This window comes from Balaenoptera physalus (genome assembly GCF_965194825.1).
Source record: "Balaenoptera physalus genome assembly, chromosome: 4".
Taxonomy (NCBI): domain Eukaryota; kingdom Metazoa; phylum Chordata; class Mammalia; order Artiodactyla; family Balaenopteridae; genus Balaenoptera; species Balaenoptera physalus.
Genome location: NC_138891.1, coordinates 74,188,272 through 74,208,616, shown reverse-complemented (window position 1 = coordinate 74,208,616; position 20,345 = coordinate 74,188,272). Strand labels below are relative to the sequence as shown.

At 38.8% G+C, this 20,345-nt stretch overlaps 2 protein-coding genes across 18 annotated transcripts in view; one reads left to right on the top strand and one right to left on the bottom strand.

Moving 5' to 3' along the window:
• Positions 1-10,308, bottom strand: part of WDR53 (WD repeat domain 53) — a 51,975-nt gene extending 41,667 nt beyond the window's left edge. For 4 of the 16 annotated variants that reach the window (XM_082458677.1, XM_082458689.1, XM_082458676.1 and 1 more), the window contains exons 1-2: positions 10,194-10,293; positions 4,778-5,273 (exon numbers count right to left, since the gene is read on the bottom strand). In XM_082458677.1, coding sequence (XP_082314803.1) covers positions 4,778-5,257 — 480 coding nt within the window. In that variant the 5' untranslated portion in view covers positions 5,258-5,273; positions 10,194-10,293. The other 12 variants (XR_014262654.1, XR_014262655.1, XM_082458680.1 and 9 more) reach the window with 10 other exon arrangements.
• Positions 10,309-10,411: 103 nt separating this feature from the next.
• Positions 10,412-20,345, top strand: part of FBXO45 (F-box protein 45) — a gene marked incomplete at its 5' end in the record, with an annotated part of 57,437 nt that continues 47,503 nt past the window's right edge. The window contains 2 exons of one of the 2 annotated variants that reach the window (XM_082458696.1): positions 10,412-10,971; positions 16,305-16,661. In XM_082458696.1, the coding sequence (XP_082314822.1) occupies positions 10,657-10,971; positions 16,305-16,661 (672 nt within the window). The remainder of the gene's footprint in view (positions 10,972-16,304; positions 16,662-20,345) is intronic. The other variant, XM_082458697.1, reaches the window with a different exon arrangement.

Below are 20,345 nucleotides of genomic sequence, written 5' to 3'. Positions count from 1 at the left end.
ATTTATTAATTTTCGTCTATGCTTGTTACAAGTAAAAATACCTATCAACTAAATAAACTAAACTAGAATACCACTGAAATCATTTTTATCTGGAATGCTTTTCCTTTCCTTTCACATTACCCAAATTACTCATCCTAGGGGCACAGCTCAAATTGTGTCCCTCTAGGAAGGCTTTCCTAACTATTCCAGCCCCTTCTCTCTTTCCCATATTTAATTCCTGTTCTATTAATTGACATATACTACTAGCTTTTCAGTTTCTTGAGATTTAATTCATCTTTGCTAATGTCTAGCATAGTACCTGGAGAAAAGAGCAGAAATTCTAAACAAGTCTGTTGATAAATTTGACATCCTGGTATACTTAGCTTTTTGTTGTTGTTCCCTACCATGATCTTGGACCTACTAAGCGAATTTAAATTAAATGCTAATTAGAAACTGTTTAAAACAAAACAATAGACTCTGTGAACTGATTTTACTCTATTATCTAGCAATTTTCTTTCCATAGCAACCAATTTGAAAAAGAAAATATTCTTCATACTTTCAGAGAGAATAGACAGCTGTACTTTACCATCTAGTACTATCCCTGAATTATGACTCACAATGTAAAATGGACATTAGAATAAGCATAACCTTCTTTAGTCAAAAGCACAGATCTGAATTGACAAGATTACTACTGTTGATTATTAAGGATCTGGTTTTCTATTCAAGGTAACTTCCTTTAACTCAGCCTACTTTCAAAAGAAGCGACATCTAGTAACACTTATATTCTGCTTATACTAGGGAAGACACTGAAAATCTCTTTGGATTGGATTTATAACATTATACCAAGAGGCCAGCAATTGTTATACGTATGGGTGAAGCCAAAATACTAATAAATTGAAATAACGTAAAATTTTAAAAATCAGAAAATGTAACAAAAATGAATGAGTAATAAAACTTGAGGGAATTCCCTAGTGGCACAGTGGTTAAGAATCCACATGCCAATGCAGGGGACGCGGGTTTGATCCCTGATCCAGGAAGATCCCACATGCTGCGGAGCAACTAAGCCCGTGCGCCACAACTACTGAGCCTGCACTCTAGAGTCCGCATGCCACAACTACTGTAGCCCGCACGCCTAGAGCCCGTGCTCCGCAACAAGAAGCCCGCGCACTGCAACCAACAGTAGCCCCTACTCACCGCAGCTAGGGAAAGCCCGTGTGCAGCAACGAAGCCCCAACGCAGCCAAAAAAAAAAAACTTGACATGGCAATAATCTCTATAAAAAACCTGAACACAAGGAAAATGGACATTCTAAAATCTACTAGCTTAACTGTATGGCAGGTATCCCCAAGTTCTTTTTCACATAGCCCCATAATGCCTGGATTATATTTTCTGCCCCAAGACATCCAAACATGAACTACACCCGAAGTGTTTTCAGCAGCTTAAACATTTTTGTATTTACTTAAATCATCTAAATGTGTTAATAGCCATTTCAGATTCTACCAACCCAGCAGTCATTTCCAAGTGTTGAAGATTCCCAGATTGTTCCTGCCTGGACATTCCCTTTGTACTTCTTTACTCTTCCTAACTGCCCAAGAGTCCAAGGTATCTCACAATTTCTCAACCACCTCATCAAGCAGTATCACCCTAAGCAAGAGAGGTAAGGTATTAAAGGAAAAGAATATTAAAGAAAATTGATTTGAAGGAAAAGTATACAAGAGTTGAGGGCTTAAGGTCCAATAAAACGTCAAAGGGAGAAAAAGTGGACAACTGGCAAATGTTAAGAAGTGAATGCAAGCATATCAAATTGACCCTGCTCAAAAATTTCTCCTACAAAAACATTTATTTCCACATAAAAGATTCATTTTCAAGGGGGGAAAAAAAAAAGGCTCCTCCACTGTCCCAATCCTTAAGTTCTGTACTAGAGATCTTTCAAACTCCAGAAAGAACAAACCTTTGAACCATTTATTTTCAAATGTGGAAATGAAAGAGAAAGAAAACCAATGTGTATGCTACAGAAATCCATGATGGCTTCAAATTTCCAAAGGTCCTTACAAGATAAAACTATATTTGAGTGGTGGTACACATGTATTTATTTAATGTTATTTTTTATACCTTATACATATATTATGAATATTATTTTGGGCCTATTTAATAAAAGATTAAGCAGTCTCAAGTGTATTAATAAATCATACTTCATTCTTAAGGTCCCTGCCTCTTTGAGTAAGCACTGCCTATTTAATTTTATTTTTTATTTATTTATTTTTAAAATTTTATTTATTTATTTATGGCTGCACTGGGTCTTTGTTGCTGCACACAGGCTTTCTCTAGTTGCAGTGAGCAGAGGCTGCTCCGTTGCAGTGTGCAGGCTTCTCATTGCAGTGGCTTCTCTTCTTGCAGAGCATGGGCTCTAGGCACGTGGGCTCAGTAGTCGTGGCTCTCGGGCTCTAGAGCGCAGGCTTAGTTGTGGCGCACGGGCTTAGTTGTTCCGCGGCATGTGGGATCTTCCCGGACCAGGGCTCAAACCCATGTCCCCTGCATTGGCAGGCAGATTCTTAACCACTGTACCACCAAGGAAGCCTGCACTGCCTATTTAAACCGATCTAAATCAAAGGGTATAATTTTTATAATTTGTATAATAATAAAGATAGGTGTGTTGAACACATCTATTATATGTGGCAATAATTCAATTCCTGCCTTGAGATAAAACACACTTGTTCAGAGAGAAATAACTCATCATTAACCTGATAAGAACTCCCTTCCACTATTATGCCTACATTCTTGGACTCCCCCGTAGACTGGCTATTCTTAAGGTTTAGAAAAATACCAGATAATCAGGTTTTAAGAAATACTGATAAATTGGAAGAAATTATAGTTTCAATGTCAGTTAAAGAAGTAATTTTTTTAAAGTGTGGCTGTATTATCCTGGCCACTGTTGTTATATCACAACCCAATGCAGAAGTTAATCTACAGTGAATTTTTAGCAATTCTTGACAGTCAAATCAAAAAGCAATTACCAAGGGCTTCCCTGGTGGCGCAGTGGTTGAGAATCTGCCTGCCAATGCAGGGGACACGGGTTCAAGCCCTGGTCTGGGAAGATCCCACATGCCGCGGAGCAACTAAGCCCGTGTGCCACAACTACTGAGGCTGAGCGCCTGGAGCCTGTGCTCCGCAACAAGAGAGGCCGCGATAGTGAGAGGCCCGTGCACCGCGATGAAGAGTGGCCCCCGCTTGCCCCAACTAGAGAAAGCCCTCGCACAGAAACGAAGACCCAACACAGCCAATAAATAAATAAATAAATAAAATAATTAAAAAAAAAAAAAGCAATTACCAAAAAAAAACAAAAAAAAGCAATTACCTAAGCCTTCTTCTCACAAAACATTTATTTCCTATACTGTTCTCTAGCAGCTGCCTGCCACTAAACATTCTCATCTAGAACTGGAGGTAAAATGGTAAATTCTGGGTGCTTGCTTCTTATCTAATCTGTGATTGCTGCACACCTAATTGTTTATTGCCATGCCTAGTAGTTAATTAATGAACCAGTGATTGAAAACTGGTATAGCTTAAGGATGAAAGAAAGACTAGTCAAACAGACACTGTACAATCTGCCTACTTAAAACAGATATCTGACTGGTTGTGTAGGTCTTTCTGCCCAACCAAGTAAGCAGATTATCTCCACTAGGATAGAAAACGTAGGAGGTTTATAAAAGTTCTGGACAAGACCTAGGAGTAGAAAAGGAGTTTAGAGATTATGGGGTCACTGTGCCTTGAAGGTGTAAAATGATTCTCAATAGAGGCACTACAAATTTTTGGTCGGACAATTCTTTATTGTTTAGGGGCTGCCCCAGCACTGCAGGACAACCATCGATTCTTCCTACTAAATGCCAGTAGTTTGCGGGGAGGGGTGGCAGTCATAGTGACAACAACTAAAATTAGCCTCATTATTTCTGAATTATAAGGAGGTGTGGAGGGTAGAGGAGGGAATGGTAAAGACCACTGGCCAAGAAGTGGCCACAAGTCTTAGAAGATACTAATATATAGTTGGGAATGTAGATTAAATGCCTAGAACAGTGCTGGGCACACGTCATTAATAAACAATGGTTCTTTTTCTAGAAGTCATCTGTTCCCATACCAAGAACTGTTTCTACCACATTATCGATGATACTCTGTTTAAATATCTCTGGTATCACAGAGAAAAAATATAGACTTTTAAGCCAGAGAGATTGAGGTTTGAATCCCAATTCAGACAGCTGTGGGGAAACTTAACTTGAATCTCAGTTTCCTCATTTCTAAAAAAGAAATAGTAATGATCAGGGTATGATTAAAATGAAACTAACATATGTAAAGCAGTGGGAAGTAGTAAATGCTCACCAAAGAGAAGCCATGACTATTCTCACTCCAGTGATTTTTAGAGTAAAAACAATAGTAGATCCAGGCCCTCCAACTTTTTTTTTTTTAAACAACAGACTTTGTAGAGAGTGGGTGATAAACTCTGACTTTAGCATGACTTTATTTAAACAGATGTTTAGAATCAAATATTTGAATTCTCATGTTTTAGGAATGTCTTAAAGCATAGAGAAAGGAAGAGTAAAAGATTAATAATCACTCTGTGAATAAAATCTACTAGACTTTGTCAAGTTAGCATTAAACATGCAGTAGAAGTAAAGCTTATGCTTCATAAATACATAAGACATGTCAGTGGAGAACAGAAAATGGAAAGATATATTTAGCCCAATTAATAATTTGATTCTGTTACCAAATTCCATCTAGAAATTACCCAAGTACTCTCTGCAAGACATCACCTGCATATCCAGTCCACATGACACCAGGCTCTGAGGTCTTTGAGGCCGAAAAGCTACAGAAGAACAGATATTGGAATGTCTCTTCAGTGATCTGCTAACTTTCTTATTTTCCAAGTCTAGGATTTTGATTGTTCCGGAGTCATCAGCAGAAGCCAGAAGGTTTTCAGTTTCATTCAATGAAACACAGTTGATTTCTTCTTCATTCGCATGAAAATCGTCCAAGGATCCTTTGAGAGACCTGACATCCAGTATGCTAATGGTTTCTCCATGTGAGGCATAGAGCTTGGTGGGGCAGGAGGGAGCGAATAAGACACTGGTAACATCATCTGCCCCTTGGAAGCGTGTGTGTCCTAATGGAGTCCCATCTTCACCCCAAACCATGAGATCTCCACCTTCTGCTCCAGAAGCCACTAGCCCTTCTTGACTTGCATTCAGGCAGAGAACAGGAGAAGAATGTCCACCAGTCCACTTGACTGACATAATGGCCCAGATGACTCTGTGAAGAGGGGGGAAAAATTATAATCTCACGTTTTATATAAGAACTTCACGAAAGACAAATTCAATAAGCAATATTTCATTTAATTATTAAAAGACATCTAAAAAACTCAATCAATAAAAAAAGACATTTGAAGATCAAGCCTACAAAGCCTAGTTGAACACAAGATTGTGGTGCACCTGGCTGGCACATGCCTATATGGGCTTTCCTTGCCATCAGGGGCACAGGTAAGCCTGGTCCTCCAGCCCTTGATGTGAGGCTCACATAAGAATAAACAATAAATATATTTATTTTAAATTAAGAAAAATCCTTTTTAAGAAAGGGCTGCACAATCATCAGGTTATATCCTTTATATGAATAATGTTTATAGAGAATGAGCCCTGGAACTAGACTCTCTGGGTTTGAATAGCTCTATTACCTATCAGCTGGGCAACTTTGGGGCACATTACTGAATCTCTCTATAATTCACTTTCATTCTCGATAAAATGGGGGTAATAATAACATCCACTTCACAGGATCAGATTGGATTAAATGACATAATAAATGTCAAGCACATATAATAGTGCCTGGTACGTAATGAGGGCTCAACAAATATTACCACTGTCACTTCTCTTACTTTTATTAGGCTAGTCAAAGTGGCATCATATATACTACACAAATGGTCCTCAAAGTATGGTCTCCAGGAGCATTAGCATCACCTAGGAACTTGTTAGAAATATAAACTGTTGGACCCCACTCTAGACCCACTGAATCAGAAACTCTGGGGTTGGTACCCAGCAATGTGTTTTAACAAGCCCTCCAGGTGATTCTGATGTATGCTAGAATTTGAGAACCTGTACTATACCAATAATCATCGGGGGAACTGGTTAAAAATGCAAACCCTTGGGTCTTACCATCGGAGACTAATTCAGTACATTATTTAATTTTATTCTCAAAACAACACTTCTGATTGGTAAATATTATTCCATTTTACAGATAGTAAAACTGAGTCTCAGAAATGTTAAATAATTTTCCCAAAGTCACCTGGCTCTTAGGATTTGTACTTGGGATCTAATACAAAGGGATCCTAAACTTCTAAACAATGAAGACCTTTTTCTAACAATTCTACTTGACAACAGGTTTAACTTGTTAGTATTCTTTGAAAGTGTAGAAAACGACTGAAAGCTGCTAATAATTCATTACTGCTTCTAAATATACTCACATATTTTTAATCACATTATCACCTACTTGAACTTATATAACAGTAGTACTTATGTGCAAAATTTAGTTTCCTGATACACTAGGCAGCCTGTATCTATAATTGTAGCTGCCACATAATACTACCCCCTGTCATAACTACCTCCTGTGCAAAGCAAAAAAGGAAATTGGGGCAATTTATACAACTCTAAATGGTCAAAAGGAAGTAAAGAAATCTATCTGGATAAATTTAATTTTTCATTCCACAAGACAAGGGAGAATTTATCTACTAAGAAACTGCCATAGTTGCTTTACTATTTTCAGATACGATACCTGAATTTAGTTCAATTGTACAGAGATAAATTTCCTAAAATTGTTTTGAAAAATAATTTAAAATAATCTGGCGATCTGCCTAAAACTTCTATTCCCAACACAAAGGTTATTTCCTCCACTTTTAGCCACACACACAAACAAAATCACTAACTAGACTGCAAAAAATCACCAATCTAATAATAATCGAAGTAACAGAAACAAGACCACAAAATCAGATATAGCAATTTTCATATAGATAACAAAATGGGAAAAAGACAAAAAGATACATTTTTAAATTTCAGCAGAAGCACTCAATTAGCAAACAGAGGAAACTAAATAGAGACTGAAACAAATAAGTTTTAAAGGAGAGGTTTGGAGAGGAAATGACTCAAAGGCAGATAAAGACAGGGAACTCTGGTGGTTTGATTTTTGCCGACAAGTACTGAAATAGTAGTTAAATAATTTTCTACCATAACAAAGACTTGCCAAATGTTCCAGATAAAACAAGGAAAAAGGACACTTAACACAACTTAAAATGAAAGGTATTAATATTATTTAGGCTTAGGAACTGTCATTTGTGGTGACTATTGACTTACATGATAAATACAACATCCTACCTTAAAATATGAAATTTGAATTAATCACTGAAAAGTTACAAATAGTTTTATTTAACTCTGTCATGAATCTTTAGGGTATTGACCACTTATTTCCTAAGTCAGAGTTTTAATTTTTCTACAATGAATTAACTTTAAAGTCCAGAATTCTGCCCCCTACAGCTTTAGGATTTTGTGTCTATATAGGTTTTGGATCACTGTTGGGATATATTCGGTTTTTGCTAAGACAAGAATGAGGCAGGGTTTCTAGTACTTCTATTTCTCCATCACAGATCTACTCACAAAGGACCTAAGTAAATGCTGACTAGCAGACAAAAGTTTTAGCAGGTTTTCTTCCTAATATAACTCTTTTCCAGAAAAGATTAACTCAATTTTAAAGATACATTTGGTTAAACTCCACCCCAAAGTGTGAGAAGTTAGGCAATAAATGAATTTTGTACTTAAAGAGACTATTATAGACAACAACACAGTTCCTGTAAATTTTTCCATAATGGAAGCAGTAGTAACTCTTGGACTATTACAAGTCCAAGGTCAGCTCTACCTTAACCTCTATGCACCAGAGTAAAGAACAAGTTAAACTTCTAATCTCTACACCACATGGATAATATTCACTGATCACCTAGCTAGTCAGAAAAATTAAACTAGAGACCTATTATGGGGAATGTTAGGAAAAACAGTTGGGAAAGCCCCAGAAATCCATACATTCGAGGCTTTTAATTTTATCATGCAGAGTATTGATCAGGGATTCAACGAGAGCCCCCCAGATCACCTGTTTACTTAGTCTACAAAATTAAAATTATTTGTTATTATTTGAAACACATTCGCAGATCACCATCAAAAAGTGTTAAACAATTGGACTGCTGTGGTACGAAGTAGTGGGAAAAATTAACTACATATGGGTTAAATCAAAATAATCTTTCAGAAATGAGTTGTTTCTTGTTTTTCTTTTACTGGGACTGGAAAGCCTACCTGGAAATAGCTAAGTACCACTATCCCCACACTCAGGTATCAAGTCAACTAGCTTTTCTCCTAGGTAGATGCCTAAAGGGTCAAGCATGGCAATTAATCATATCCCATTGTGAATCAGTTTAATTAGATAATGGATTCCTTCCTTCTAACACCTAATGAGATCATGGAGTGAGAGGGGGCGAGGAAGGTGGGGTACTATGAGAACATTTTTATAAAGGGTGCAGTGCAAAGATGGAAGTTCTAAACAGTGAGAGGGCAGAAAGAGGGTACTGAACATGGGGGAGGGGACATGGTCAGGAGGGTGCTGAGCAGGCAAGAAAGAAAAGGAGGTAGTGATAAAGGAAATCTTTTCCTACTTTGAAATCCTACCTGGGCCACTTGGGGGGTACTTTGCCACAAAAAGTCACCTCACTGACCGGACAAGATTTGCCAGAATTATTTCATCAGATCCTTCAAAGGCTCTACCTCACACCATGGCAGACAGGATAGAGGGCAATGTCTTTAATAACTGAATGCTCTCTACTCTAAACACTTACTCCTGTCATACCTCCATGTATCCACTTGTCCTTTTCAAGTGTCTATGCCTTTAAAGCTGTTCATTCTGTCTGTTCTTTGTCCCCTTCTTGGATGGACTGACTCTACTTATCCTTGAAGCTGTAAAAGAAACTTCAGTGCCTTTCCAGACAAAACTTGGACCGTCTTCCTTGGATGGCTGAAAGCTGAAAAATGAATAATAAATAAAACTCCATAGACTGAGATCTAAATAATGTGGTAGTCACTATCATTGTAATAAGTATAGGTCAACTTTTCTTGACATGTTTGAGTTTTTCAAAGCTGGCCTCGATGTGGAGAAGCTAGATAGCAACAGAAGTGGCTGAAGGGCTGTGGCACTGGCACTAGTAAGAATGAAAAGAATCTGGGTTACTAAGCTTGGAGGAAAAAACATCTGGGAAGAAGGGACTGCCAAGTAATAACCAAACACCACCTATCAGAGAGTAGAGATGGTAGGTGCTGTTCTTTTGTTTTTACTGGAGAACAAAAAATGGATTATACACAGTAAGGGAGCTTTTGGAAAGATTCCTTACTACATAAAGGCAAGACAGTGGAATTGACTACTAAGGGAATCTGTGAAACCTATTATTATAATAATTATCTCACAGAGTTGTTCTGAGAGTTATATAAACACCCCTGTAAAGGGCCTCAGTAGGGTGCCTGGCTCACATGATAGATATTATTTTCTCGTACCAAGCATTCTTTAAAGGCTGTCAGAAAACGTTCTGGCCACCTAGGAAAACGCAATATGACTAAATAATGCTGAAACTCTTTCCCTTCCAAGAAGCCTTCTATAATTGTAGCCTCCATGTCATTCTCCCTATTGGAATTTCTCAGTTAAAAACACACTGCTTTAATTCGCCTACCAATCGTGGGTTAGTAGGAAAGACTAGGAAAAGCCACATTTTGTCCAAAAGAATGTAGCACTTAATTAGCACTTAAACGGCACTTGAAGGTTATCCAAACACTGGGGGTTGTGGGGGGGGGGGGGTAAGGCGTTCAAATGTGGCGACCTCGCATGCTGTCTACACGCTAGGACACACGTTCTGATAAGCACTGGTACTAAGGGAGAACAAGAGGGCCTGACCAGAAAAACACGACCTCACCTGCCGAAGGATCGGCTAATAAGAAGAGGGAAGTTTCATGCGTTAGATTGTTAAAGTGAAGCAGGGACCCAAACGACTCAGCGAAAACTTATAGGAAAAGGGGTCCAGAAAAGCCGACGCGAAACCACTAGACTAATAAGGGGAAACGGCACCGGAGGATAGCCTGGAACCCACCGGCACTAGCCTCATACCTGCGCTTCCAGCTTCCCTCCTAGGCGCCTGGTAATGACCTCACCCGTGGGCGCCCAATCCCATCTAGTGTAGGCGGGAGGCGCCTCAGCCAAACAGTCACATCCGGGGCCGAGAGGAACCGCGTGAGCTGGGCGTGCGCCCTTGCTTCGTGCCCTCAACCCGCATGGCGGAGCCACGGGCGCGCCACAGGCAGGCCGTGCGAGTCGGGCCGTTCCGGCGCCCGCGCTGAGCCGCGGGGGAGGGGCGGGGGACGCCCGTGCGGCCGGTGCGTCTGCCCTCAGTGAGGCGGGGCGCGTGGCGGACGCCCCCGGGCAGGGGCGGGAGTGGTGGAGGGGCCGGGCGGTAGTCTGTGAAAGGGGCGGTGAGTAACTGCTCCGGTCTCAAGGCGAGGCTTGGCCTCCGGAGCAGAGACGGGGGGAAGCGGCGGCGGCGGCGGCGGCCCTCGGGCCGGCTGGTGAGGTGATGGCGGCGCCGGCCCCGGGGGCTGGGGCAGCCTCGGGAGGCGCTGGCTGTAGCGGTGGCGGCGGCGCGGGCGCCGGCGCCGGCTCCGGGGCCGCGGGGGCCGGGGGCCGGCTGCCCAGCCGGGTGCTGGAGTTGGTGTTCTCCTACCTGGAGCTGTCCGAGCTGCGGAGCTGCGCCCTGGTGTGCAAGCACTGGTACCGCTGCCTGCACGGCGATGAGAACAGCGAGGTGTGGCGGAGCCTGTGCGCCCGCAGCTTGGCAGAGGAGGCTCTGCGCACGGACATCCTCTGCAACCTGCCCAGCTACAAGGCCAAGGTGAGGGAGCCCCGCGCCCCGCCGCTGCCCCCAGTCCCGCTTGTCCGGGCCACTCTCAGTGCTTCTCAGCTAAGCTTCTGAGTCAGAAGCCTCGCCTCACCATCCCGCCTTTCCACCGCTCCAGTCAATACCTTACCTTACCTCCCCGCGCCATGAAGATCCTCTTCTCTTTGGGTTGAAGTTCTGCTCCTTAACCCACCCCACTTCCGCGATACACTTTTTGAAGGGCCAGGTGGTTTCCCATCCCTGGTTTCCGTCACTCATTCTACTTTCCACAGTCTTTACCCTTAAAAACAGACCACCTCATTGTTGTAGGTTTCAATACTCTCATCCTATTTTTCTCCCTGCCCTTTATTAAATCACCTCGGCTGCCTTAACATCGGCTTAGTTTCTCAGATCTGTGCTTTCACCGCACCTTTTCCAAGCTCTGATTTATAACCATCTTTTAGTTATTTTTGCCCAAGCACTCTTTAATTCCCTCCACTATATTACAGGCTTATAAATGAGTGTGGTCCAAGGCATCCTGCTGACTTTCAAGATAGAGGCTTTAATAGAACATCCTCCCATCGGCACCACTTAACAGTCATAATACTGCCATGTCCCACTATTATTAGCTACTTCCTTGCCAACTTTTTCGTAGTTCCACCTTGATGTTGTGTCCCTTATGTTCTATTTGTCATCTAACATGCTGATTCCATTTTTGCTGCCTTTTTTCCCCTGCCAGATTCTTATGATTAGTCTTGCCTTCATATGCAAGTGAAAATGTCAAGTAGGAGATAATGGTAGGACTGAGAGGATTCTTCACGCAATATAAATAAAAGGCCTTAAACTTGGGTTCAGTTTGGATGGAAACAGCTATTCAGAATAGCAGTCACCAAGAGCATATATGAGACAGGATAAAGTCTGACCTAGAATATGGTAAACATAAAAATACATTAACAACTAAAAAGGGAAAACATACCATTTTAATGCTAGACTGCCAGTGGGGCCAGAATAAGGAGTAAATTTTTTTTCCATGTGAAATAGATGTAAAATGTATTCTTCTGCAATAAAACAGGTTTTAGTTTAATAAGGAATATCGCTTTTTAATATGTCAACTGTCAAGTTGTTTTTCTATTAAATGAAATAATGTTAATTTGCGAGGACAGTATTTGTACATGGCAGATTCTCAGTGGATACGAGTTGTAATTCATATAGTAGAGTGCAGAAGATTGCAGTTTTGTCTTACTGTGCCTGATAAACGTGTAGATTTCATGAGTCTTATTTAGTTTTTACTTTTCCATAAAGTTTATTGTTTTTACTTATTTTAAATTAAGACATTTTTGTAATTGGTCTGTAATAGTCATGTTCACGATTCAAGATTCATATAATAATATGTAATAGATAATGTATTCATGTGAAGAATACATGATTCAAAAGAAGCAAAGTGATGTAAAGCAAAATGTCTTCCTTTTGTCCTTACACCACCGCCATCCAGGTTGGAGGCAACCTATGTTACCTATTTCTTCTGTATCCTTCCAGAGATATTTTAGGTTTCATAAGTTTTTAATACTTTGTGTGCCTTTGTACTACTTGTACTGTAGGTATTATAGACCTGTACTAATCACATGTACATTCAGATGTTGCAGGACTTTTCTTGAATATCTTGAAGATAAAAGATTAATTCAGAAGGAGTCATATAGCCTAGTAAGGAAGTCCTCAGTCTAGTAGAGGAGAAAAAAATGTATAGAAATAACTAGTGGTTATTAGATAGGAATGGTAGAAATTGTTGCTAACTGTTAGAGATATAAAAATATATATATACTAGAAGTTTACTGAAAGAGATTTACAAGTTGAGTGGATGATTGTAGAAGGTTTGAGGTTGAGATTGTATTTGAGCTGAGTTTTAAAGATGGGGAGAATATGAACATTTTACTAAGGGGAAGTACCCTGAATAAAAGCAAGGCAATGGAAAGCAGAGGGTTTGTACAGCATATATTTTTATTTAAAAAAAATATGAATGCTAGGCACTGTGCTCAGTTTTGCAGATGCAATGGTGAATAAAAACAAATACAGACTCTTATGGATGCCTTGCCATATGGCACTTACAGTCTAGTGGGGGGAAGTGGGTATTAATCAAATAGTCACACAGTTGTAAAATTGCATTTGTGGTAAGTCCTACGAAGGATGGATACATGATGCTCTGAATGTCAGTAATGGAGAATTTGAACTAAGTAGGGAGGTCAGGGAAGGCTTTCTCTGAGGAAATAATGCATGAACTGAGACCTGAATGATAAGGATAAATAGGCCAGAGAGAGAGAAGAGCCTTCCAGGAGGGAACCTAATGAGTATGACGGACAGAAAATAATCAATGTGGCTGGAGCATAGAGAGCAAAAGTGAGGCAGGTTTGAGAAAGATGGAAGAGGTGGACTGGCGCCAAACAAAAGGAAGCCATTTTAAATTGTAAGCAAAAGGGGGTTAGGAGTGTGAGGATTGGTGATGTGATATTTTTCCATTTTTTAGAGGTTATTCAAACTTAAGAATGGAGAACAGGTTGGAGGCGGACCTTAGAAATATGAGTATTAGGAAGTATGTAGTAAAAGAGATGGGGAGAAATTTAGAATAAATTTAGGAAATAAAATCTACAGGACTTGACAATAGGTTTGAAATAGGGGTGAGGAAGAGGGAGGTGCTCAGGATGACTCCTAGGTATCTGGCTTACATGATATAGGGATTACCTGGGCTAGATTTTGGAAGAATAACGAGTTCAGTTTTGGTAGCACAGAGTTTACAGTGTTTTTAAGACATCCCAAGAGTTTTCAGATAGGCATCTGTTACAATTTGTAGCTTAGAGGAAAGGCTAAAGATATAAAATAGTTTAGTTAGATTGAATTGTGATAGGAAATATGATTGTAAAGGTAAGCTGAAACTAGATATATCATGGAGGTCCTTGACATACAGCCTTCAGTCTGTAGTTTGGACTTTGTCTTACAGCTGGAAAACACAGACATTTGAACAAAGGAGGGATGAAGTAAGAGCTGTGCTTTAGAAAAACCAGTCCATAAGGTGAATTCAGGAAGGCAGGGGTTGGTGCCTATACCAGAGGTACTTAAGACCGGAGCAAGTGTATAGAGCAGAGAAGGGGATGGCTGGGAGAGGAATTGCAAGAAGACAAGTCCACATAGGTGGACAGCTGACTGGGTGAGGTGGGATGAGGAAGAAGAAAGGGTCAAATAGGATTTCCAGGGAGCCTGGGTAACTGAGAAAATGATGAGAACAGGCTTGGGATAGCATAAAACTGGAAAGTATTTGGAGTTGTCAATCTAATTAGGATTTGTCTTCTTTTTAAAAGTTCATGTTTTACATATTACCAAGTAACATCAGTTATTCCAGTTATGCTTGGCATCTAGCTATAATTGTCTAAATTTCAGACTTACATCCTAAACTAGGTCTTAAAGCTGTTTGCTATAATGGAAAATCCAGGTTATGCATGAGACTGTGTAGCAAGAACTATAGATTGTTTTTATTTATTTGTGTATTTTTTTCCATTTTATCTGGTTTTTCACATTATCTATCTCTAAAAGATAAGGACACTTAATCACAATACCATTATTACATCTAAAGTATAAAGAAATTAATGATAATTCCTTAATATAAAACGTTTGGTGTTCAAGTTTCCAGTTGTCTCATAAATGTCAAATGTTATATCTTTAATTTTCAGTTTATTTAAGCAAGATCTATATAAAGTTCCCATGACAAACAGTTGATATGTCTCTTAAGGCTATTTTAGTCTACAGATACAGCCTCCATCTCTCTCACCTCTTACCCCTGCAGTTTATTTGTTGAAGAAACCAGGTTGTTTACCCTGTAGAGAGGTTCCCTCAATCTGGATTTTGCTGATTTCATTCCCATGGTGTTGCTTAACATGCTTTCTGTCATCTGTATTTCCTATAGAAGTTTGATCAATTTTGGTTAGATTAGATTTTTTTTCAAGATATGTTTTACTAGAATCAAATGGTTGAGGTGTGTACAGCACTTTTAGATGCTTAAAAGTGTGTTATAATAAGAACAGATTGGAAAAAATTTAGGTATACTTCAGGTTTACATCCCGTTTATGAAAATATGGGATACCTGAACCAAGGAGGTTTTTTGTTTTTGTTTTAATCTGTGCTCTGGAGTACAACAATTAAACAGTGAAGTACTTGCTAATGGTAAATAAGAACTAGATGAGGGGACTGGATGCTTGACTTCTCTTTGGGGCTCTTGTGCTAACTACCTGTTGACTTTACGCCTGTGTCCCCATCCCTGAGTTGAAGTAGGTGAACTTTAACGTCTTTCCTAATGCTGAAATTCTGTGATTCTGGAGCTGATTTCTCAGGTTAACTAAAGCAATAGGTCCCAGCCTTCAGCTGCTTTTGGGTAGTTTGAATAAAGAAGGGATTTTCTAAAAAACGTACAAACCAAAACCTATAAATTATTAAAACATGAGAGAATGTTATTATTTGTACAGAGTAGCAATTTTCATATTGTCTTTATTTTGGAAGCTTAAAAAACTGGTGATTACTGAAGGTCAACTATCCTGTCCTGTCAGTGGTAGCTGCTGTTAATGACTATCTCTTCATAAATTTTAGTGATTGAATTTATGCTATCTAGGGGATTATTTGATTTGGTAAAATGAGAGTGGTGATGTCTCAGTGTATGAGTAATACCTAGCAAGGAGGCTGAGTATCTAAGATAGTTTGTGGTTATTAAAATTTTTCATAAACTCTAGAGCTGATATGACTAAGTTCTCCATTTTACTTAAAATACAGTTCTTTTTGGTGGCAGCATTGCCAACACAAAAACTGCATATCTTAACTTTTTAATGTAAAAATATCGAATATAAACAAGAGTATAGAAAATAACCTCCCTATACCCATCACCAAGCTTACCAATGATTAATTTATGGGCAGTCTAGTTTCATGTCTACCCTGCCCACTCTCCCATTCCATTCCTGGATATTTCAAAGCAATTCCCAGATATGTCACCCATAAACATTTCAGTACTATCTCTAAAATATAAGGATTCTTGTGTATATCTTTTGATGTGTTAAGAAGTCTATTTGGAGAAATTATACTGTGGTTTAGAATTTTAGTCAATAGTGAAACAGCTGGCAGTTTTATTTTTAATGTTGCATAATTTATTATGTTAGGATCCCCTGCTGAAACGTGAGCCATTTTTGAGAAATACTTATTGTATTACTTAAAATATGTAACTTTATTGTTTAAAAACATGTAGCCTAAAGTTTGGGTACTTTTTAATGTTTAAGAAAAATCAAATTTCTGTTTCTTTTGTCTGCTTTTCATCTTTTCAGATACGTGCTTTCCAACATGCTTTCAGCACTAACGACTGCTCCAGGAATGTCTACATTAAGAAGAATGGGTTTACTTTACATCGAAACCCCATCGCTCAGAGCACTGATGGTGCAAGGACCAAGATTGGTTTCAGTGAGGGCCGCCATGCATGGGAAGTGTGGTGGGAGGGCCCTCTGGGCACTGTGGCAGTGATCGGAATTGCCACAAAACGAGCCCCCATGCAGTGCCAAGGTTATGTGGCATTGCTGGGCAGTGATGACCAGAGCTGGGGCTGGAATCTAGTGGACAATAATCTGCTACATAATGGAGAAGTCAATGGCAGTTTTCCACAATGCAACAATGCACCAAAATATCAGGTGAGGAACTGAGTATCTTCTGAGCCTTTGTTAAGTCATGGCTTAATTTGTTTTAAATTTACAAAATTTTATATAGCAGCATTATTTGTCTTTTTGGTAACTTTTAAATAAATAGTGTAACTGGCCTTTTTTGGCTACTCTGACAATAATCTTTAGTATCTCAATATTTGTTTCCTAATACATATTCAATCTGAGCAATCTGTCTTTACTCTAAATCAGGTTGGCAAACTTTTTCTATACAGGGCCAGATAGTAAATATTTTAGGCTTTGTTGTCCATACTGTCTCTCACAACTGTTCAACTATGTTGTTATAGCACAAAAGCAACCATGGATTATGTAAATGAATGAGCATAGCTGTATTCCAGTAAAACCTTATTTATAGACTGCAAGCCGGATTTGGCCCAGGGGCCATAGTTTGCCAACTTGTGCTTTGGATTGGAATCTTTCTTATATCATGCACATCCAAATCTACTTTTTCTGGATACCTCACCCCCTCACCCCCACAAATGCACCTGTGTGCATGTGCATACATACTTACCCTCTGCTACGTATTAATCTGGATTGTATTTAAAGCGTCTGGAGGTGTCGGCAATTTCCATAAACATAGGTGAGTTCAGGCAAACTACTGCATATTTATTTATTTATTTATTTATTTATTTGGCCGCCCTGCGCGGCATGTGGGATCTTAGGTCTCTGATCAGGGATTGAACCTGTGCCCCCTGCAGTGGAAGCATGGAGTCTTACCACTGGTCTGCCAGGGAAGTCCCAAACTACTACATTTAAAAATTCTTTTTTTAAAAAATATTTATTTATTTATTTATTTATTTGGCTGCGTCGGGTCTTAGTTGCGGCACGCGGGGTTTTCATCGTGGCATGCGGGCTTCGTGGCCCCACGGCATGTGAGATCTTAGTTCCTTGACCAGGGATCGAACTTGGGTCCCCTGCATTGGAAGGCAGATTCTTAACCACTGGACCACCAGCAAAGTCCCTAAAAATTCTTAGCCTTAAGCCATACTCACTTGATTCTAGGGTCATAATTATAGTTCCTATTTGTAAAAGCTATATGATTACCATAGATTCAGCAGAGTTTAAAAAATAATAATCTGATAAGAAATTGGAAATTTTAAGGAATTATAGATTGTACATTTCAGAGGAACATGTGGTTTGAAAGCTCTAGCCTCAGTAATGACCTCAAGTCAGGCATAATAAAATAGAAGAACTAAAATATATCCCATTTCCTGACGTATAAAAGCCTGGAAGGATTTTCTTTCATAGAATCCTTTCCTTACTGTCCTTTCAGGCTCTGCAAATGCCCTAAGGAGAATTGGACTTAATCATCATTGAAGATAAAGACCTATGACTAGCCTTGTGATTTTGTAGTGAAAGTCCTTTTTTCTTTGTTTTTCAGAGAACATACTCTGTATGATTTCAGTCCCTTTAAATTTATTGCAGCATGTTTTATTCCCAGCATATGGTTTACCTTGATAAATGTTTTGTATGCTTGAATATATATTCTGTTGGATGGAATAATCTATTAAGGACAACTAGGTCAAATTGGTTGGTAGTGTTTAAGTCTTCTATCTGCTTTCTGTATTTTCTTTCTACCTGTTCTTTCATTTACTAAGGAGTATTAAAATCTCCAACTATAGTTGCAGATTTATCTATCTCTTCTTCCAGTTTTGTCAGTTTTTGCTTCATGGGTTTTGGAACTGTTATTAGATGCACATACATTTAAAATTGTTATATCTACCTACCTGGTTAACTCTTTTATCATTATGAAATGACCTTCTTTGACTCTAGTAATATTCCTTGTCTTTACATCTATTTTGTCTGATATCAATAAAGCCAATCCAACTTTCTTATGCTTACTATCGCAAAGTACCTCTTTTCCCTCATCCTTTTACTTTTAGTCTGTCTTTGTATTTAAAGTGGGTCCCCCAGACAACATGTAATTGGACCTTGCTTTTTATCTAACCCAGTCTCTTGATTTGAGTAGTTAGTCCATTTATATTTAATGTAATTGTTGGACTGCTTGATATCATCCTTGTCTCTGTGCCTCTGAAGCTGTGTTCTTTTTTCTCTCTGTTTTTTGGATTCGTTACTTTCTGTTGTTCTATCTTCAAGTTCATAGATTGTTTTCTTCTTGTCATTTGAACTCTGCTATTGAGCCAGGCTATTGAATTTTGGTTATTGTGCCCCTCAGTTCTAAAATTTTCATTTTTATAGTTTCCATTTCTCTACTGAGATCTCTATTTGTTCATTTATTAATACTATATTTTTCTTTAATTCTTTGGGTATATTTTATAATAACTACATTAAGTCTTTGCCAAATCCAGCATCTAAGGCCCACTTGGAGTCTGTTTCTACTGACTGCTTTTTTCTGCATGAGTATGAGTTACACTTTCCTGTTTCTTTTCGTATCCAGTCATTTTTTAATTGAAAACTGGACATGGTAGATAATATATAGTAGTAACTCTGGAATGTTTTGTTTCTTTAGAAGCTGCTTTGTTCTTCTGAAAACTGTAGGTTTTCTTGTTCTAGTAGGCAGTTAACTTGCCTGCACTGAAACTATACAGCAGCTTGTGTCTTTGTTCAGTTTTTTTGGCCTCTAGCTGCTACTTTTTCTGCCTGGTTCCCTGGGGGTTTCCCCTGTGTTTGTGTAATACAGTCATCACATGAGGATTTGGGCAGAGTTTATTTTCAGATTTTGGAGCTCATCCTCTTTGTGGTTTTTTGCTTGCGGAGTTCCTCTAAGTTTCCAGTTGCTCTGCTGTCTCCAAATTTTGTCCTCTGACACCTAAAACTGTAAGACTTTCTTTCTGCTCCCTGTGCTATGTGTATGTATGTTGTATGCTCAGTCAAAGGTAAAGCAAACTTGCAAATTTCACTTGGAGTGGTTCTAATTTCTTATTTTCATCTTCTGTAAAATAGGGATAACTCCTAGGATTAATATGAGAATTAAATGAGATAATATAAAATCACTCAACAATACTCATCAGAATATTAGCTTTTATTTCTGATTTTTGCTGTTGTTCGTGTTTTGTTTGTAACAGTAGTGATGATGGTGATTTGGAGGTTCTTAGGTCCATAAAATGGGGTTAATCTGTGAGTTGGGCAGAGGGAGAGAAAAAGTAGATGTTGGTAGTTATTTGTGATAGGAAATACAATGAAGGAAAGTAATGATAGCAGCAGGGGATATCATAATTGGGAAGTATTAAATTATGATTTTTGATTGCAAATGTTAGGACTTTCTGCCTCCAAGTATATAGATGCAACAGCCTTTAATACATGCAAATTATAAGGATAAACATGCTCTTTCTTTGTTTACTTTTCCAAATGGGAAAAGAACTGGGTAATTGTGCTTCCAGTTTAGTTTAACAATCAGTACTGCTATTTTTATGACAAATGGGTGTTTCAGAGTAGTGGACCACAAAGTGATTGTTTAATAAGCCTATTCTGCATCTTTAGAACCTATAGTCAGATTTGGCTATTCATGATTATGTAAGTTCCACACTGTATGTAGAACTGCTTTGTAAATTTTAAAGGTTGTGGAAGTGTTTTATTATAGTAATTTTTTTTATTGTGGTAAAATATACACAGCAATCTTTATTCTTTTAACTATTTGTAAGTATATAATTCAGTGGCATTAAATGCATTCACAATGTTGTGTAACCATAATCACTA